Raw genomic sequence first — 21,463 nt, 5'->3', positions numbered from 1 at the left:
TAGTGTTTACAACCAACAATTTTCAGAGAGCCCTGGCAAATAGCCATTCATTAGAGGGTTCTACAAAAAGCTTTTGAAAGCACACAGACACATCAAAGAACCCACAAGGAGTCTAAAGCCTACCTCCCTTCCTTCCTTCCTTCCTCGTGCCAACATAGGGTCAATTTTCAGTAGATACTGAGAAAGAACGTTTGATAGTTGGTGTAGCTTGTATCTAGGATGTTTTTTTTTTACTCCACAAGGCAAAGGTATGTGGTTCCTGACCGAGACCTTAAATTACTTGAATTTCCTGATTTAAGGCTTGAGCAAAACAAACTCACCTTCCCTTTTTGTAATGTAGTGTCGAAATGATTGTGTTGACCATATTAGGAAAATTATGCCTTGTTATGTCATCTCTTCCATCAATACACACAGTATGTTTGAAAACTAGTATTTTTTAGGTCAGAATCGAACACAAATGCTTCCTACCTGGAAGAAGTCGGGGTTGAGGGACAGCGCCCGGTTGAGGTCCTGAACACTCTTGCTTTGGTTGAGCCGCATGCGGCACAGGCCACGCTGATGGTAGGCTTCGGCGTAATCTGGGTTGATCTTCACCGCATTGCTGAACGCATCACAAGCCTGGGATGGAAAATTCACATTCACCCACATAAAAAAAAAAACTTCATCTGAAGCTCTCTATTGTATGCTGTTATCCAAAATGAATAGGCATCCTGTACATCCAAATGAACTGATTTAATGTGACTCCTTGCATGGGCATAGATTTTCAATGAGATTCCATTGCTTATATCTGGTTCCTGTGACCTATAAAGGCTACATTCACTGAAATGTTACTGTTTACTTGGAGGCTGATTTACAGCACACAAAACACATAGGCACTCAAACAACGCTCGGCTGTTCCTTGCTGTGCTGCACCATGCGAGACAGCGTGTCACTCTTGACACTGATGGCACAGAATGGGCACCTGATGCAGGAGGTCCTGCGCCATGTAGCACATCCCCATCAGGTGGTAGATCTGCGCAGCCTCTGAGCTCATCACCTGCTGACCCTCCAGAATCAGCAGCGCCCTTTTGAAGCTCTCCACGGCCTCCTGCACACAGCAAGTGAAGAACAAAGTGTAAGACACAAAGGAAGGGGTAGCAGTGACGAGGGACAAAAGGTAAATGCGTGCTGAGCTCACAAGGGAATGTTTAGAAAGCCCCACAGAGAAAATGGTCTTATCCATTCCCTGCCATTGTTCAACATCAGACGTTTCTATACCTGAAAGATTGTGATTACTGTACATTGACTGGTAAGCAAAAGCACTGATTGCATCTCGTCATGTGGCTATAGTAGCTTGTGTCCATATTAGGCATTTCAAAAAACGAGAGCATGATTAGCTTTAGCCACTTATGGAGAGAAGAAAGCCCCATGAAAAGAGAAAAAAACACTGAACAAGGGATTCTAAAGAGCATAGTAATTACTGTCTGGAGAAAATAAGCACTTTCATTTAAAGCACACGTCTCAACCTACACACTTCAAGGGCCTGTGTGAGTTAAAGACGAATTGTATCACACCTCAACGCAGTAAATTACTTACTTACTGAAAGGTTGCATACCTCATTTTAAAGGCGGCAACTTAATTTCCAATTAAAACGTCCACACAATTACAGTCTTCAGTCTAATGAGTTTTAGATCTCACAGTCTATATGTGTAGCTCTCCTAGAAATAATTCAGGTACTGCAGACTACACATGCAATGTATGGAAGGTTATGAAGAAGAAACATTATGATTTAAGCATGGTCTAGATAATGTGTAAAATGGTAGACACAGACAACACAGACATGACACACAACATACATTAACCCATTTACTCCTAAAATGTCTGCTAAAAACGCCTATAGAATCCTATGGCATTCTAGACTAAATAACCTTATTTCCTGAGGGTTTTCTGAAAACATACTAAAAATTGTCAACGTCTACCAAAATGTTATATCTAAGCCTCTGTAGCACCTAAAAACATGAAATAAAAAGCATGCTGCGCTACGCAGCATCCAGCGGGAGGGTCAATGTTGCGCTACGCAGCATCCAGCGGGAGGGTCAATGTTGCGTCATGCAGCATCCAGCGGGAGGGTCAATGTTGCGTCATGCAGCATCCAGCGCGAATGGGTTAAAAAGGAAAAGGAAAAGAAAGAAAAACAAAAGAAAGAGAAGAAAAGATCATTATACCAGTGTTTCCACAGTGATCACTGGTAGGACGATGACTGCCAGCAACATAACAATGTTATTCTGGGAAACGTTATCACCACTTAGTTTATTAAACGCATGGTCACACAAAGAAAAGATACACACCTATTATCCATTGACAGTATTTCAGACTGACAACTGAAATCAACACTGATATGTTCAGTAAGGCCTGATACAAAGGGGGCACTGTGAAGCTGCTCTGGTGTCAAGTCATGTCATTTTATTTTTATAAGTTCCGGTCCTTGATTATTTGATTGGCTGAATCGCGTTCGATGCCGTTGTAAAATCCAGCACAAACATACACCTTGACTGCATTTGGTTCTATATTACCGGTCTACCACAACTTGATACAAAAGTTAGAGTAGCTGCGTCTCGAAGTTGCTTGGCAACCATTCAGATAGAAGAAATATATTTCTTGGTGGAAGAATGATTATCTATGAATAAATTGTTACATTTCTCATTGCTGTGCCTTTATATTACAAAATCTTGCCAGATGTATGTAGTAACCATTTTAGAAAAGCTATAAGCCACTCGAGTCCGTAGGTAACCTATGGCCTCTCGGGGCTTATTGCTTAAGTATGGCACATTTAGAAACAGCACAGTTGACACAAAGTGCTTGGGTCAACTCTGCGTTGAGGTGAGCAGGTCAGACACTTACGGGGAACAGGCTGGCCTTCATCTGCGTCTTCCCCTGGAGGATGATGACGGGGAGACGGCTCTCCCCCACAGCATGCGTGAGGCAGGCGATGGCCTTGTCGTTGTTCCCCAGGAAAGACTGCACAGCAGCTTGCTGCAATGGGGACGTCCCCAGAGCTATGGTGGAGGTTGGGGAAGGGCAAAATCAATTGAGTGTATGCATGTACAGTTTTAATCAATTAAAAGCACCTAGGAGATATCCATTCAATCTTTCAGAAATACTTGATGTTCATCATAGCAGATTTACATATACTAGCAGGTAAAGATAACTATTTAATAATCTCATGTATAATGTCCCTTTTGGTGTATGGATCAACAAAGTGATGAGTAAATGTATAGAAATATAGACAAACGTCAAGGGACCTTGAAAAGAAATATATATTAAAGATATTGTTAATTGTTATTGATATGAAATTAAATGACAGAAATAAATGATATTAAATGAATATGTAGCTGCACATCAGCGGCACATTCTGTAGCATAACTGTTACATAAGGGATGTATGCAACACACATCTTACCTTGGTTCATCTCGGCTGCATACTGAATACAGCGGGTTGCCAGGCTGAACAATCCCATGTCACATAAGTACTGTGCCCTGTGGATAGAGACCTTAAACTCATAATCACAACCTCCCATCATTTGGTGAAGATACACTTATATAGACAAATTAAAAAAATGAAGTCACACAAATCATGCTTTGTAGCAATTACAGATCAGATCATTCACAGAGGGTGCTGCCTTACCTCAGGATATAGAGCTGCTGGGCATCTGGTTTGATGTGTGTGGCACAGGTCAGGTCCTTCAACGCCCTCTTTAAATTGCCAACCTGTTTATACAGGATCAGGAATCAGGGTCAAAATTTAGCCACACCTGGTCAATGCTTCTTCTGTTTTTGTCCTCAGCTATCTGACCACAAACTCTATTGATGGCCGTTGCTGCTGTGAGCAGATTTTCATTTTGTCACTGTCTTAATGCTCTCAGCCAAGATTTAATGAGTGCTTACAATGTGGAAAGCCTTGGCACGGCAGATGTAAGCTCTGTAGTAGGTGGGGTTCACTTTCAGCGCATTGGTAAACATCTGGATGGCCTCATGGTGTTGGTCCATTTTCAGCATATAAATCAGGCCCAGGTTCACATGAGCTATAGCTCTAGAACTGCCAGACCCAGAAAAGAGCTAGATCAGGTTAAGTGTTAAGTTTGCCTATAACTGAGAAATATTACAAAAATGTGAAGAGTGTCACCATAAAAAGAGTCGGTTTAAGTGCAATCTAAGCATTCAGAGATGATTAGGTACAGAAAAAACTACCAATAAACAAAAAACAAAAATGATATATACTGTACATGTCCATATCATGAAAGGGACACCAGGCAACGTTTTCGTGTTAATCATCTTCGTAAGTCGGTATATGGTTAAATGACTCATTACGGGGCGAATGAAGGCTCTCTCGCCCGCCCCTACTGCCTGTAGGAAGAATATCTCACTTGCAAGTTCGGTGTATCCTACCCGCCGACCGAAGCAGGATCAGTTTACAGCACAGAGGCAGGCTAACGAAATGCAAGAGATTGTTGCAAACGTGTGTATAATGGCAGAGCCGGCGAAGAAGCAGCGAAAACCCTTGACGGAAGACGCAAAGAAAAGGAAAAGAGCTTCAGACGAGCGAGGGGGAGTTTCATAGAGAAAAAGCATCAGGCTTGCCTGGTGTCCCTTTAAGTGTATTGTGTTGACAGGTAGAGTAATTAACTTTTGCCAGGGAAGGTCATTATGTAATGGTCAAATGTGTTGAAAACAGAGTAGATGACGTGTTATCCCTTTGATTACATTGTTATTCTTGCGTGGGACACTAAAAAAATGTGTTACCAAAACATTTTGAGGAAATCAATTGGCAGGACACCTTCATTGTGTTTGCATACTTGCTTCCTAACTATGCTTCCTATCTAACATTAAGTCAAGCATAGCAACCCAAGCACTCTGCCAGAGGCATGCAAAAACAAAATTATTGGATGCATTGGAGTGCTTTATCTCTGAGTTTCTGATTTGTTTGACACAGCACTAACTAAATGTGAGCCCTATATCAAGCTGCTTTGTGGATAATTCATAAGATTTCTCATGCTACTTTTTTGGCCAGTTATTTGGAACAAACTTCAAACACCACTTTGACAGAGGGCTGAGAGGCTCCACTCTCAAAGCAGGGGAGAGATGGGGTGATGGGGGTGTGAGAGGGCTAGGTAGGGTGTGCGGCATCACCTGTCCAGTTTGACCACAGTTTCAAAGTCAGCCAGTGCCTGCTTCCACAGCTTGAGGTCACAGTAGACCAGGCCTCGGTGCAGGAGGGCGCTGAAGTTCTCCTGGCCATCATTGATCAGCACTGCGACACAAACACAACTGATCAGCATCTCCTGTACGTTGGGGTGAGAGGGGACACTGTAAATCGTACAATAAATCATGGATGGATGTGACACGTTCTTTATGTTTTACCCTTCAACTCTTTGTTAACCTCACACGTGGTCACTGGCCAGCCATTTGAAAGTATTTGCATCTGTTACTACAGGAAGCTGAACGCAGCCGTTATCATTTAGGAGTTCCTGTAGAACTGCTTTTACCGTGTTGTGACTGTGCACTCAAAATAATAATAATTTAAAAAAAACAATGTTAAAGTGTGCAATAATTAAAAAAAAAAAAAAAACCTTCAATAAAGATTTTCATGAAGAAAATCAAATGGACTTAGGCATTAGACTGATCTCTTATTGTTTTAATTCAAACATGTGTTTTCAGGAGGATTATTAGACGCTGTCATCATAGAGAATTTTACTCTTACAGTCTGTCTGGGCTGGACTAACGCTACCAGTAAATTGCAATTTTTCCATGAAAACATTTCTTTTTATTTTAGATCACTTCAGCAGGTCTACTTGTACCTCAATTCAAACTTTCAGTGCATATAAGTGCAAATAAGCACTACTGTGGGATTATTAAGGGGCTTCTGGAAAAATCTAAAGGTAGAATGAATACGCACTGAGTGACTCTGATGGCCCTATGGAAACACCAAGTTAAATAGATCAAAGAAAAGGGCCGGCCATTACTCCAAACACTCACTTCAAGCAATCATGATAACAAAAATCCTCTTTGATGATCACTTTTATGCATCAAGCAGAAGCTGTATGAAAGGCTTTGAGTGACATGGTGCTTTTCGTGAGCAGAGATGGATGAACGAGAAGCCTGAAGGTGAAGTGGAATTGGTAGTGATGCTGAGGGGACTTGTGGTGGGGCATACAAATGACGATAATCTCAGCTCGGGCAAATGAAACTTTTCTGCTTAGATGATGGGGAGATTGAAATTAGCTTCGTGACTCTTATGGTGTGTGTGTGTGTGTGTGTGTGTGTGTGTATTAGCCCATACTTGCAATGATCAGTGATCACGGCTATGCATGTAAGCAGGTACAGTATGTTGTATGTTGCTAATAATGGTATTTGGCAGTCTGGGGCAAGCAAACAGCTGGCAGAATTCTGCTCTACATTAGTTGTTATAGGTCTTCTTGTGTGCCGTATAGGTGATGCTCTCTGTACCCATGGGTGTCAAAGCTGTATTTCACCTTGAGAAATATTTGAATCCCTTCTGTGAGAAATGTGGTGTGTGTGTTTCTGTGTGTGTGTGTGTGTGTGTGTGTATGTGTGTGTGTGTGTTTGTGTGTGTGTGTGTGCATATTTGCTGTATTTGTGTCAGTGCATCCCCTCCATATTCATGAATTTCTATTCATGGCCATGGTGATGTGGTTCTTTGTATAATGCATATTGTTTGTTTCTGCCTGTATGCATTTATTGTAATTTGTGAGTAAATGAAAAGGAGTAGATGTATTTGACAGTGTGCATACATAGCGCCTGCACGCCTGTGAAAATGCTACACCTGGACCCACTCATCCAAGACCAGAACAGCCATTTGTTCTTCTAATACAGACATAATAAGGACTCACTCTCACAATAGCAATAAGCAAATCCCTTGGTAAAAGGTCACAACAGAGACTCCTAACAGCTAAGGACACAATAATGCTGATGCTCTGATGAAACTGCAGAGGTCTAGTCCATCTTGTGACAAACACTAGTTGTCCTTTTCATACAAAATACAAAACCTCGAAGTACTGTAGCCTTCAATCAGTGAAAAAAATATTTCTTTTGTTTCATTTTTAGTTTATCTTTTTATAATACCTGACAATGACAAAGGGATATGAGTTGTCAAGCCTCTAGATCCTCATGAATTTGAAAAAAATATATACTGTTCATTCTTAAAATATGAGATTTTAATTTTAATTTACTCTAAACAGACTATCATGCTACAAATGCAAAAGTGATACAAATATATTACATCCTGGGATGGAACTCATCAATCTACCTCACATCTAGGACAACACAACAGGAAGGTTGCTCTTCATGACATATCATTTCCACAACCTCCGTCTCTATTCCAATTTCTTTGCAGAGATAGCCTCCAACCACATAAAGGCACGTGGGCAAGGCAATGAGACAAGCTATAAGGCATGTCCCACAAACACAGATAACTTGCAACATGCCACAGCAGGCATAAGCCACAAGAAGACGTCAACGTATCGATCCCATATGTTCTAATCCTGCATTCTACTCATCCACTTTTTGCAGAAGAGGTTTTTGTTATTTATAACACATGAACTCAAGAGAGACTGTATAGACGCCTCACTAACATATATGCTCTCAGCATACCATAATAACATCCTAACAGTGACTCCTCTGTGATGCCGCATTGAATATGATTGTGGTGTCATTCCTGAAGCCTCGATCACTCTCTTGCTGAGTGATAGAGCTGTATTAAGGCCAGGGTAGGATATTTCTGTACCAGATGTGCTCAGATCTCTGAGAGCTGTCTCGGGCTGTCTCTTGCGCAGCAGGCAGCCGCGGTGGTAGAAGGCCAGCCAGTCGTTGGGGTTCAGGTGGACGGCCAGGGAGAAGTCCTCCACGGCATTGTGAAATTGACCCAGCTTGGCATAAATCTGGCCCCGGCAGGTCCTGTTGTACAAAGAGGACTGGGTGAGACAGTGACAAAAGAGTGCTTGCTAGAGGTTATGAGATGTGGCCATGATGCGGCCAGAACATATGTGCGTGTGTTTGTTTGTGTATGTGTGTGTGTGTGTGTGTGTGAGTGAGAGAGAAAGAGAGAGAGAGAGAGAGAAAGAAAGAGAAGGAGAGACCTTGTGGAGATCACAACTTTTAAATCTGTGTTATGGCTGTAGTGTGTTTGTGTTTGTGTATGTAAGTTCTGCCTCTCTGCCACACTGATGAAGCCTCAGGACAAGGCCAGTGGGCCAGATGACACCATTAGTTGAAATTGTTATGTTATACCTCCTCCTGACTGCTCTCGACATCAGAACAAAGTCATAACAACCCGCTGTAAAGACTTGACTCATTATGTGTTTGATGATGTGGTGAACATGTGTGGTTTGTTTTTTACATTTCACCGATATGTTTTTTACATTTTAACCGATAGGAAACAGCGATAAGCTTTCTTGAACAGAAAATAAAATGGTTAAAAGATTCAGTAGTCTTTGGGACAGGGTGTCGGGGACAGGGATTGAGTGGTTTGAGGTCAAGGTCAACCATCATTCAGCTCTAAGCACTGGGTAGTCATCTACAAAATGATGGCCAGGCTACACTAAAAGTGCAACTGAAGCGGATCGATTGTGTCGCACAAAAAATAGAGAAGGTTTTTTCCATGCTCTATATCCATGGCACATACACGCTGCTTTCACATCTAGTGTAGCCAGTTCCACTGATTATAGTGGAAGCTAACTGTTGCAGCAAATGCTCCGCCAACGTTCAGCTTTTAGGCGGGGATCACATTAGCCAGCGGCAAGCAGCAGCGACAAACGTAACGCAACGCTCAGACCATAATAAGTTTTGTCTCGTTCCCAAGCAACACAAACGGTTTGTCAATCAAGCAAGTTCAACGCTCAGTTTGCTCAACGCTAGCGTTACGCCAGCGCTGTCACCGTTCCGCTGCCGAACCATAGAGAACAATAGGAAACCTGCCGCTTGCCACTGGCTAATGTGATCCCCGCCTTAGTGTAGCCCGGACCTGACCCTCAAGTGCGGTCAGCGCCATGTACTGCTGCCTGGAACCCTGGTGGCCCACCTGGCCTTAGCGTTCCCCGGCTCCTGCCGCAGCACCGAGGTAAAGTCCGTGAGCGCCACCAGCAAGTTGGAGTTCCGGAAGTAGTGCTGCCCGTGGATCATCAGGGCGTCTGTCCTTTTGGGGTTTGTGGCGTGCGTCTGCAAGTTTACAAAATGCAAATGGATTATTTTAAAAAGCACTTGTGAAAAAGTATTTTCAAAATAGAGTGAAATAAGGCAAGAGGGGAGACTAGATAGTGCTCAGCACAAATAGAACTGTCAACTGTAGCTCTCAAAAAAGCACTCTTCCAAGACATTCCATCATGCATCAACGACCACAAACATCATGAGTGCATTTCAATTTAGATTTAAGTCACCAAAATTGTACTGCGAAAAAGCACATTTTACACAGACTTGGACATGGATTAAGCTTGTATGAAGAACATGTCTTGTCTGTGATTTCACTGTGTGCAGGTCTGTGTGTGTGTGTGTGTGTGTGTGTGTGTGTGTGTGTGTGTGTGTGTGTGTGTGTGTGTGTGTGTGTGTGTCAGTGCATTGACTGTGTGTGTGTCTGTGTGTGTAGGTTTGTGAGAGTGTGTGTGTGTGTGTGTGTTTGTGTTTATCTCTGTATGAGTTTGTATGTGTGTGTGTGTGTGTGTGTGTGTGTCAGGGATGGAAATTAAGTATTTTTCCCACCTGCCACTGTGGCTGGTGGATTCCAAAATCTACCAGCCACTCACAAAACTACCCGCATTTGGCGGGGGGCGGGTGGCTAATTTCCATCCCTGGTGTGTGTGTGTGTGTTTATCTGTGTATGAGTTTGTGTGTGTATGTGACGATGTACTTTAACATAGTCTTCCATGGCCAGCACTATCTCGTCAGTCTGCATGTACATCTGGGCCCTCCTGAAGTACATCTCATCATCTCCTGGCCTGCATCTGATGGCATGGGTGTAGTTGATGATGGCCAGAAAGTGCTGCCCAGTAGCTCTGAAGATTTCAGCCCTGGACTGAAAGGCATCTGGATAATCAAAAACACAAGTGATTAGCACTGATGACTTCAGGTTGAACCAAATAACTCGTAATTTAATTCAACTTATTGATAAAGTGTTGTTAACAACAGATATCGGACATGTCACACAATACAACAACTTCCTAGGGTTAGCACGAAGGTCACAAAATAAACAGTGAATAATAAAAAATGAACAGGAAGAGCACCTGAGGGTGCATCAGGGAGTCTTAAGATGAAGGGGTCGGTTTGTTTGCAACAACTTTAAAATCACACTTACCTTTTATAGATTACCTTGGAAATAAACATATGTATTACTGTGTGAATGAATGTCAGTTGACATTATTGGGTTGGAACATCTTTTCAATTTTCTTAAACAGAATTTTTTTTTTTTTTTTTTTGTGGCTTTCCTTGTGTGTGTACTTGTGTGTACTTGTGTGTACTTGCATATTGTCTTAGGTTTGTGTTCCTTAAGCCGGACTGTTATTACCCTTGCCTCTCTGGTTGGACAAAGAAAAGTAAAAAATCAGCATAACAGAAGCAACAAGGAGAAGAAGCTGCAGTATGTCCTAATGTAACACCCAAACTCTCCCAGTGAGCGCCTGAGGGACAGGCCTTACTAATGCATTTCGCCAGTGAGCAAGAAAACACAGCATCTGCAGTCTTTACCACAAGCCAACACAAACACATCAACACAGCATGTGCAGAGTCTCTACCACAAACCAACACAAACAAATTAACATAGTATCTGCAGGGTCTATACCACAAATCAATACAAGCACATCAATCAGCATATGTGACATGATTCAGAATTATTCATTCCAACCAAATAGCTGATTAACACCCTTCATAACAGTAAAATCTACTGCACGAAAAAGCCAAATCCCCAAATTCCATGAAAAACAGGTCACACATTAAGGAATTTTTCAAAATGGGGTCCCATAAGGTCTTCAGTGCAAACAGAAACAAGCACCACCAATAGAGCTGAGGCTGAGCTAACCTCGACCTACATCGACATAGGGAGACCAATCGGAGAGGTTGGGGCAATAATGTGTAGTCTGAGACCAATGCTATGAACTGATAGTCACGCCAGAGGGACACGAGGCACTGACCCTGCGACTGATGCCTGTACCCAGCCGCCAACCCTCGATCAGTTTCACCCAAGTGGTATCAAGCTTTCAAAAGTTTGTGATTTTTATAACCACCTACAGCAGATTCTAATAATGTGCAAACTGCAGGAACACAATCATATGAGGAACTGAATTATTGAAGCCTGTGTGTAACCCAATAACAATCATGATTCAGAACATCGCTTTTTTCATTTTTCAATACACCCTCAAGTCACAGTAATTGTGTATTGAACATTTATTATCTGAAACATTCTCATCAGTGTACACACACACACACACACACACATCTGTCCATTGACCTACCAGCGTGCTTCTTATTGTGCTTGATGATAAAGTTGAGGTCCTGCAGGGCATTGCTGTGGTCATTTCTGAGCAGATAAATGCTGTGTCTGTGCCAGTAAGCATTCAGCAAGCCCGGCTCCAGGGATATGGCCTTTCACAGAGACAAACAATGGCATGTCCAGCCTTAGAACAGCACAGACAAGTGGTTTAACAAAAACAGACCAAAGCCCTCTGCTATGTCTGGCTCTCAACTGATAAGCCCCTCTGGCCTGAGCATCTAAGAGGTCTCCAGAATGTGACATTTTTAGTTATTTTTAGAAAATTCAGCTTCATTTTTCATAAAGTCATTATCACATTTAATTATAATGCAGGAACAATTGAGGACAGGGGGCAGCAGAGTTCACCTGGTCCAGATCCTCCAAGGCCTGGTTAAGGAGGCCAAGCTTCTTATACAACGCCCCACGGCGGCACATGTCGAAGGCACTGGCGGCCGTCTGCTGGGCCATGGCCTGACTCAGGGCCTCCACTTTGGCCTGCAGGTCGGCCACAGCGTCCCTGTCGGCCAGCTTCAGCGACAGGTCCTCCTTCTCCAGCTCCCGGGTCTCCTCCTCGGGGCTCTCCGTCTGATCAACGCCGATGGCTGCGCCGTGCTTGTCACTCTCCGCCAGCGGCGGGAAGAGCTCGTCGAACCAGGCGTCCCAGATGTCCCGCACCCACTCGCGCGCCGCCACCTCTGGTGCGATGCCCCCGCGCTCGCTGGCGAAGCTCTGGAAGTCCAGCTGGGTCGGCAGGCTAGGCCAGCGCAGGAGGCTGCCCGGCTGCCCGTGGCACAAACCCCTCTGGGGCGGGTGGCCAACAGACTCACTCCTGTTTAACAAACACACAGAGAGAGAACACATCACCTTTACAAACTAAGCTAAATGAATATGTTCCAAAAAAAGAAAAATCTAAATCACCGCACACTAAAACGACGTTAATAGTGATCAGTGTGCGGTGATTTATATTTTTCATTTTTTGGATTATACTTACCTGCCTCACCTGCACCTGTATCACTACAGGCTTGTGCACAGGGACACCTATGGACCTAAATGAATATGTGTTAATGTAAAAACCAAACACAAATACTCCTTGGAAAAGAGCCACTAATGCAGAATGTGGCTTTGCGACATTCTCTACAATAGAATCGGTCAATCCAAGTTTGAGTCCCCGAACCAGCCGTTGCAAGTCTGCGCTGCTTTGAATGAAAAGCATCTGCTTTACCAGTACCAGTCAAATGTAACTTTTACTTTAAACTTAGAATGTGCAAATAACTATGACTACAAATGTATATTCTCAATTTATAACATTTGGAAAGGCAGAAATTATGCAAAAGCATTATGCACGAGCATGTTTAAACGCAACACAATGCTATCACAGATGAGAATCTGGGTGGTTGGAGGCAGCCCACTGAGGGAGAGAGAGAGAGACTAATGACGACCGTGCTGTTTATTTATAGAACAGAGATTGTTACAAAATGTGCCAAATGGTCAAACTGACAGGAGAACAGATGCAGCCATCAGCCAGCAGCCAGCTTGCTTAAAGCACTTGTGTCGGCAATCTAATGACTAATAAACACGTCTCAGTTTCCCAGGAGAGTTGGAAACACAACGAAGAACAGATTTTTTGAGCTGCCTTGAAGACTATCTTTGCCCATTTCTAAGGCTGTTTCTTTTTCAGAACCTTAAATAGACTGTGTCCTTTCCCCCGGTACTCTCAGTGGCCTAGTTTCACCCTGCATTTTGTTCCAAGGTGAGGTAATTGGCGGTAATGCTTGTTATTAGCGGAGAGTGCTGTTTACCAGTGTCATAAAGCAATTAGATTTGATCAGGAATGCATTTTCAAGCCTGCCTTCCAGACCTTAATGTTTTTCTCTGGCTGTATCTCTAATGAATGTTCACCTCACTCATTTAATTATTAAAAATGTATAATATTTCTTGCTGCTCATTACAGGAGAAGCTGCAACAGCATAACAGTGAACATCAAACTGCTGTTTTTCAGGTATCAGTGCTTGTTTCACATTGTATTCGAGAAAAATGTGTTTGTGTTGTATAATCCACATCGTTGGCCTTGATTTTAAAACTATTAAAGTTATTAAGTCTCTTATGTATAAAATGTGAAGCACATTAAACGACCACTGTGTAAGGTAATGTGTTCTAATAAACGTGAACTTGGTTGACATGCCCTGTGTAGCAGCAGCGCCACTCTCACCTAAGCAGCGTACGAGGCTTCTCCTTCAGCTCGCTCAGGACCTCCGCCAGCTTGGCGGGCCTCAGCTTCCTCCCTGCCTTGCTCGCCTTGCCGCGCCTGGCGTCCAGCAGCACCCTGCCCCGTGCGCCGTGGGCGTGGCGGTGGTTTTGGCCCTGGTGCCGCGCCGGGACCAGGTGAGGGTCTGACCCGAGTGTCTCCTCCGCCTTCTTGTCGGACCTCAGAGAGGCCTCCGCTTGCTGGGCCTGGGCCTGGGCTGGAGGAGGATCTCTGGCTTGCTGCTGCTGCTGCTGCTGCTGCTGTTGCTGCTGGGTTTCCCTGGTGGCCTGAGGCTGTCTGTGCTGCCGCATCCCCTCCAGCTCGGCGGTGATGGGGCTGAAGTCGGCCCTGATCCTGAGGCCGGCTGGGTCCTCAGTGCCGGTGCTCGGGAGTGGGGCTGAGCGGGGCCGTTGTAGCTGGCCACAGGGACAGCAAACAAAAAAAAAGCATTTCCATTTACACTGACATGGATTCACTTCGCTCGCTGACACGTTTATCCAAAACAACTTCAAAGTCAGGAACATTCAAGCTAACGTGCAATAGCAGAGCTGCATTTTATAAAAATAAAGATAACCAAGACAAAACAAGCATGGATGAACTGAGTAGAAACAAGATACAGTTAAGAGAGATGCTAATAAAAGAAAATAAGTGCATGCTAAGTGTGAGTTAGCCATTTTTGGTTTGTTGAGATGTACTCTAAGGTCGACAAATTACGGTAGACTTCATGACTCACTCCTTAATTATTAGATCATATATTACATTTGGTGACCAGAAAATGCATCGAAATAAGAAAAATAAAAAAACATCCTAGTCAATGTTATTTTCACCACAGGATATCACAGAAATAAAGCAACTGTTAACAAGAGAGATATTTCAACTCTATTTTTCCCCTCTCTTAACTTAGGCAATTTAAAAGCAAATTAGTGATCTGACTGACAAAAGAAGATTAGCCAATTAATCTGTTTAAGCCTAATGGAAAATGGGCTGAAGTGAGTATGAAATGTGTCACAAGGTTAATGCAGTCAAAACAACAACAGAGTAATAGCTCAGTTATGCAACCACAACAAAGGAAGATGAGCGACTGCGAATGCAATTAGAAGGCAGCAGACACATGCTCAACTCGACTGTCAAAAAACAATCTTGTTTTTTTTTTGGGATGAGGGCAAGTGAGTCCAGGACCATGTGGAACAGATGCAGGGATATCTGACAGACATTTTTCAGCTTCGATATCTGATTGACTGAGAAAACTGAGTATACGGTGCCGTTAAAATCTTGCGCTCTTGCAGGGCACTGACCTGAGCTGTAGCAGACCCCTCTGGTTGTGTTGATTCATCTGGCCTTAGTTCCACCATTGAGTTTGATTTCTGGCACAGCACATTTTCCTGTGTGTGTGTGTGTGTGTTTGTGTGTGTGTGTGTGTGTGTGTGTGTGTGTGTGTGTGTGTGTTAAATAAGGGAGGGTGTAAGTAAGTGTACACAACATTCTAGCAAACATTCTTTTATTCAAGCCAAATATTATGTCTTTATGCCTTATGTCTGATTATGGCATTTCATAACACACTGCAAACAAATATCGTTGTCCACTGTACTAGATGATCTAATCAAAAATTATTTTGTTCTTATAAAGCCTGCTTGTCTCTTATAGGCCTATTTGTGCAATTTATGAAGACATTCGGTTCAATTTTGGATGCCAGGAAACAAGGTTACAGGTGACTTGTATTTTCAGTGTGTGACTGTGGATGGTTTAGCTGGACTTTAGGTGGAGAACTGACCACAGAGGTGCCGTGCTGCTCTGCAGCGTGGAGGGAGCCAGAAGGGGCCTCTGCCAACTCCTCCAGCTCACACAGAAACTCATCACCATAGAGTCCTGACCTGGCTGCCTGAGAGCAAGCACACACAAACACACACACACACACACACAAACACACACACACACACACACACACACACACACACACACACACACACACACACACACACACACACACAGATAGAGAGCTCTAGTTTAAATGCTGTTCTGTAATTGGTGTTTGACATGCTTGATTTAACTGGCTAATGCGTGCACACACACACACACACACACACACACACATACACACACACACACACACATACGTACACACGCATACACACACTTAAAAAGCAAAAAAGGCCAAATCAAAATGATTTGATAACATAATAACATACAACAAAATAAAACTACTGCCTGTGATAAGGCATAAATGACTAGCATTTGCAAAGCACGTGTCTATGCTGCAGTTGGCGTTCAATTACTCCCTGCAATCACTCATTAGAGAGGGCCACGGGGCTTAACTCAGCCAGGTCCGTGAGCCAAGCCTGATCAGCACTAGAAAACACACACTCTCATCGCTGATCTACCTGAACAGAAAGGTATAAAACACCATGACACTTCCCCTTTAACAGTTCCTCACCTATTACTACTTCTTTTAGAAACAACAGTGCCATTGCATATGGAGTTGCTCTTTCTGCTGACAACACTAGTCCCTACTGTGAGATTATAGACAAGAGCCCACCATGCCTGCTGACCGAAACAGCAGAGCACAGATGGACGTAGATGGCTTTGTATTCGGCTGCCAGTGCTTCTGTCAGACATCCCAAGAAACAGTGTTTGTGTGTGTGTGTGTATGTGCGTCTGTGTGTGTGTCTCTCAATGTGTGTATGTATGTGGATGTGAGTGAGTGAGTGTGTGCATGCCTGTGTGTGTGTGTGTGTGTGTGTGTGTGTGTGTGTGTGTGTGTGTGTGTGTGTGTGTGTGCGTGTGTGTGTGTGTGTGTGTTTGTGTGTGGCTTGATGGTGATGAGAGTGGTGGGTGATGGGGGTGGTTGAGCATGCATCCATCTGTTCAGAGTGGAGTGGAGCAGTGCATCGTGGGTCTAGTCAGTCACTATGGGTTACTACACTACCTGGTACTTGGGGAAGAGCTTGTCCTTCAGGGAGATGGGTGCACAGCCGAACTTGGGTGGAGCCGGACTCCAGAACATTTTCATTTCACGTTCGCACATTGGAGTCTGAGAAAGGAGACATAAATGGGTTGAACCTGTGGTGGAGGACATGTTCCCTCAGGCAAAAGCCTGGTTGCACTCCTGATAAAGCATGAGGAAATGGATAAAAATCGTTCTGTAATGCATTCAGATTGTTCCTTCACAGTGCACCAATATTTACGAGGATAAATTGTGTGTGTTTTTACTGCCATCTAGTGTTCATTTCTTTATTAACAGGATAGAGGATTGTGGAACATTAGCCTAATGCCTGTCTTGTGTGTCTCTGTGTGTGTGTATACGTGTGAATGTGTTTGTGTATGTGTGTGTGTGTGTGTGTATACGGGCATGCGTGTGTGCGTGTGTGTCTGTGTACCTGTGTGTGTGTGTGTGTGTGTGTGTGTGTGTCTGTGTGTGTATAAGTCTGCGCATGAGTGAGATGTGTGAATGTGTTTGTGTATGGGTGTGCGTGTGTATACGGGCATGCGTGTGTGCGTGTGTGTCTGTGTACCTGTGTGTGTGTGTGTGTGTGTGTGTGTGTGTGTGTGTGTGTGTGTGTGTGTGTGTCTGTGTGTGTATAAGTCTGCGCATGAGTGAGAGTAGGGATTCATCTGGTGGTGAGAGTGTGCATCTCAAGGAGAGTGAGAAAGACAGAGACATAGAGAGTGACCTCGAGCATGACCGTGCCTGTCCGTGTCAGTGTGTTAGTATTCTTACAGCATGTCCGTGCATCAGGATGCGGGGTCTCTCCACGTAATATTCAGCGATGCGTTTCCAGTCCGACAGAGCCAGGGAGTTCTCGGGATCCAGGTGAGACACACAGTCCTCCTGCTCTGTGTCAAGGAGGGCCTCTAGTGGAATACCTTCACTCACAATCCTAAAGTAAACATCAACACCCCAGTTACTCAACAAGAATATTCAACCTAGACACCTTGATGCTAAATGCTATTTACCGTAAAACTTACAATTTGCTTTAATTACTTATATTTACCAGAGCTCTGCGATTATAAGAGGCCGGCTTTTACCTCACTGAACTGACAACTTCGGTCATTATGAGTTATTAACAGTGTCCCCAACAAAAGACAAGAAAACGCACTGGATAAAAGCATTAACACTTAAGTAGCCTGTTCCAGTTGCACATTCTTCGCCTTTTCTCAGCAGGATCATTTCACTCAGAGAAAACGTTTTATTTTAATTTTAAACCAACGTGCAGTCCTTAGCCAAAAAACAACAGGCCAATTCCAAACCAGTGTGTTATTTCATTTTTTTAGATAGAAGGAAGAAATAGAAAATAGAAAAGTATTTTAGCTTATTGTTTTTTTTTATGCATTTAATTATCCTAGTTTTTATTTGAGGCAGGCGTTTATATTTCACTACAAATATATACAGGTTTGTTTATACCTGTGCGCGTCCAGCTGCTCTGAGCTATGTTTCAGTGCTGCCCTCTGCTGGAGAGACTGAGGTATTGCGTTGAGCTGGCTGGACGTGTGACAGACCCTGGACACCAGCTGCAGTTCCACAGGCAGGACCTGGCTGGCTGGAGTGGTGCACAGGTGGTGGATTGTCTTATACTCCTCCGTGCTGTGACAAGACACAAACATACAAGACACTGAGGTTGCTTACAGCTATTGCCAGGCCCTCTCTCGCCCCAAATGACAACATTGTCATCAGGATAAATCAGGATCAGTATATACTTCGGTCTGTCATGTTCTCTCAACTGTAAATGGAGGCCCATAACCTATAAGGATAACTTTAAACCTCAGATTATGAGCCGGGTTTGATATTGTAAAATGTTTATTCAGCCTTCCCCTGCATGTGAAATAAAAATACTTTGTAATATGTTGTTATAACACACCTCAAAATGATATATCATAACAAAAAATACTGACTCGAGGACAATAGTTGCAGATTTAATAAGATTTATAACAATAAGTTGTGGAGACTTGGAAAAAAACACCGCTTTGGTATGACTGCACATGTGAAAACACATGACTCATAATGGCAAAATGACATCTATGTGTGTTGACCAGTAGCATGATTGAGGTCAGGGGTGTTTTTGTATCAGGAGAGGATCCCTCAGAGGATTGGCAGAAGAGCCGCAGGTTTATTTACTCAGGTCCGCTCTGCCATAACTTCTCACTGCTCTTTGAACCGGTGAGACAGAGCCAAAAAAATAAAGAAAAGAAGATATAACAGGCATGGATAGGAGAGAGGTAGGCGAGAGAGAGAGAGAGAAAAGGGGGGATGAGATGAATAACAGAGAAAGAGAGGGACAGGGAGAGAGAGAAATAGGGGAAGAAAGAGAATGACAGACATTGGCACTGTGTGTGGGCTAAGTGCTAGGGCTCGCAGCAGACAGTCGGCTGGAAATGGAAAAGTCTCTTTCTCTCTTTCTCTCTGTCTCCCTCTCTCTCTCTCTCTCTCTCTCTCTCACTCTGTATGTCGGTGTCTCTCTCATTTTCTCTCTCTCCTCCGCACCTCCGCGTCACGCTCCAGGTCTGACAGGGGCGATTTATGGGCACTTCTCCGTTCATCATGGCCTGTCAGCCCTCAGATTTATCACCTCTCTCTGGGCACAGATAAAGCCTGGCGACAGACCTGTAAGGTCACCCCAAAGTCATCTGCTCCGCCGCCTCTGAAAAGGGGAACATTCCTCCACGGCCATCGAGCTGAGCGCCAGAGTCCCACCCTGTTCCCAATCCATCTAGCCAGAGTCAGGCGGTGGGGCGGTGGGACTTCTGAAAGCCCCTCGACCGTGACCTGGTGAGGCCTCTTGGTAACCCCCAGCAAAGGTACTAATTAAAAAGCACTTGTTTTGAGTGAAGGAAGAGAGACAGAGGAAAAGAGATGGAGAGAGAACCAGGAGGGGGCAACAACAGACAGACAAAGTCAAAGAGAGATAGAAAGAGAGAGAGAGAGAGAGAAAGAGAGAGAGAGAGAAAGAAGAGAGAAAAAAGAGAGAGAAGAGAGAGAGAGAGAAAAGAGAGAAGAGGAAAAAAAAGAGATGCAGAAAACAACCTGATAAAGACATGGGGTAAGACATGAGTGGGAGAAGGAGTGTCAGTGTGGTTAAGAGTAAACAGACAACCAGCGTCGTCACAGGTGGTAAATCTGCCCACATTGACAGGTGAGCTGTGCAGGCTGAGAGCATCCGACCTGTGGGAAGAGAAGGAGGAAGAGCGGGGAGGAGTCGAGTGGGTGTGCTGGCTCCAGACGGGGCGACGGCCGCCCGCGGAGCCCGGCGTGACGACTGGGGGGGGGGGGGGTAATTACTTGTTGTCTGTCTCCAAGACTCTTGAACGGCGGCCGGGGACAGGAGGCTGTGATTAGAGTCCAGAGTGCTGCAGTGCACACAGCCTACCGGAAACTCTGAGACAAGGATCACACTGACAATGCCAAAGTGCCAGCGCTTAAGCCTAACGCAATGCTCAGACCATAATAATTTTATTAATTCAAATAAAAGTCAAGCTGATTGCTAAGTGATTTCTGTACAACAGAAAGAAATATCCTACCCCTAAGAATGGTACTGCTTTGATTGGTCAGAATGCCTAAAATGTTCCTAGAATGTTCAGTGTGATCCCCCCTTGAATGCCTTTGTGGTCAAGGCCACCCTCTGATCAGCAATCCCTCAACAGCACCGCAATAACAAAGAGAAAAATACAGAGATACAATTTTTTCTGCACTGTGAAAAGTATGAAAATCTAAGACGGACATTCTTTCCCAAATTTCAAGTAGGTATCTCACATTTTAAAGATTGTAACAACAATGAGAAATGGCCATACTTCTTGGCAAAGGGCCCTCTGCTGCCTTTATCTTGAAATTGAGGGACTATGATACACAAACACACACACACACACACACACACACACACAGACACACCATCCTATTCTTACTCTTGTTTCTTACAGCTGTTAATTCTAGATCCTTTACCCCACCCCTTCTTTTTATGTATTAATTGTTTTATTTATCTTTTGTTTAATGGTCTTATTATGTGTTATTGTATGTTACTATCAACAACAGCTTTGGCAATACTGTTTGCATACAGTCATGCTAATTAAGCAACTTTGAATTTGAATACAGAAAGAGACAGACTGAGAGAGACAGACAGAAACAGACACGAGTTGCTTTCAGACCTAGGTGTAAGTCTGCATGTTCTGCGGATGTCAAGCGGTTGGGCCGTATCTGAACAACATAACCGGACATTTGGAATTCCGAACTTAGCCGGCTCTTACACTACTCCCCTCCTAGTATTTCCGACGGACCTTATGTTAAAGAGCGAAGAAAAAACGAAGTGACGAACATGCGGAGATTCTGTTCATGTGCGTGTTCGACCACGTTCAACCTGTTCAACCACACAGAGGTTCTGTTCATGTGCGTCGGTGTCGTTCACACATAATGTCCGCATGTAAGCATCATATCTGAATCACCCGAAGGGTTGGACATCCGTTTGACAAAGATCCGCATATATTGCGGATGACATGTCTGAAAACAGCTCTAGAGATAAGAGAGAGAGAGAGAGAGAGAGAGAGAGAGAGAGAGAGATGAAAAGAGGGAGAGAGAGAGAGAGACGAAGAGAGAGAGAGACAAAGACAGACAGAGAGAGAGATCCACTGATAGCGAGTTGAAAGGGTCACTGAACGAGGTGAGGCATTTAGTCCAGGTAACGTGATTCACCGAGGACTCACCGAGTACACTGGATGGGCTTAAGCAAA

The 21,463-nt window shown here is 43.9% G+C and overlaps 1 protein-coding gene across 1 annotated transcript in view; it reads right to left on the bottom strand.

The window, feature by feature from the left end:
* Positions 1-19,285, bottom strand: part of ttc6 (tetratricopeptide repeat domain 6) — a 38,403-nt gene extending 19,118 nt beyond the window's left edge. The window contains exons 1-18 of the mRNA XM_076300129.1: positions 19,230-19,285; positions 18,153-18,332; positions 17,469-17,628; positions 16,677-16,781; positions 15,525-15,632; positions 13,718-14,169; positions 11,875-12,337; positions 11,492-11,621; positions 9,895-10,070; positions 9,073-9,209; positions 7,780-7,949; positions 5,166-5,286; positions 3,924-4,074; positions 3,664-3,746; positions 3,439-3,515; positions 2,881-3,035; positions 962-1,087; positions 469-618 (exon numbers count right to left, since the gene is read on the bottom strand). Coding sequence (XP_076156244.1) covers positions 469-618; positions 962-1,087; positions 2,881-3,035; positions 3,439-3,515; positions 3,664-3,746; positions 3,924-4,074; positions 5,166-5,286; positions 7,780-7,949; positions 9,073-9,209; positions 9,895-10,070; positions 11,492-11,621; positions 11,875-12,337; positions 13,718-14,169; positions 15,525-15,632; positions 16,677-16,781; positions 17,469-17,628; positions 18,153-18,332; positions 19,230-19,285 — 3,000 coding nt within the window. The remainder of the gene's footprint in view (positions 1-468; positions 619-961; positions 1,088-2,880; positions 3,036-3,438; positions 3,516-3,663; positions 3,747-3,923; positions 4,075-5,165; positions 5,287-7,779; positions 7,950-9,072; positions 9,210-9,894; positions 10,071-11,491; positions 11,622-11,874; positions 12,338-13,717; positions 14,170-15,524; positions 15,633-16,676; positions 16,782-17,468; positions 17,629-18,152; positions 18,333-19,229) is intronic.
* Positions 19,286-21,463: the final 2,178 nt, after the last annotated feature.

Source organism: Alosa pseudoharengus, unplaced genomic scaffold (genome assembly GCF_046254945.1).
Source record: "Alosa pseudoharengus isolate Yale_2024_CS ecotype anadromous, Long Island Sound unplaced genomic scaffold, YU_APseudo_1.1 YU_APseudo_1.1_scf_22, whole genome shotgun sequence".
Classification (NCBI taxonomy): domain Eukaryota; kingdom Metazoa; phylum Chordata; class Actinopteri; order Clupeiformes; family Clupeidae; genus Alosa; species Alosa pseudoharengus.
This window is presented reverse-complemented; position numbering and strand designations above follow the sequence as displayed.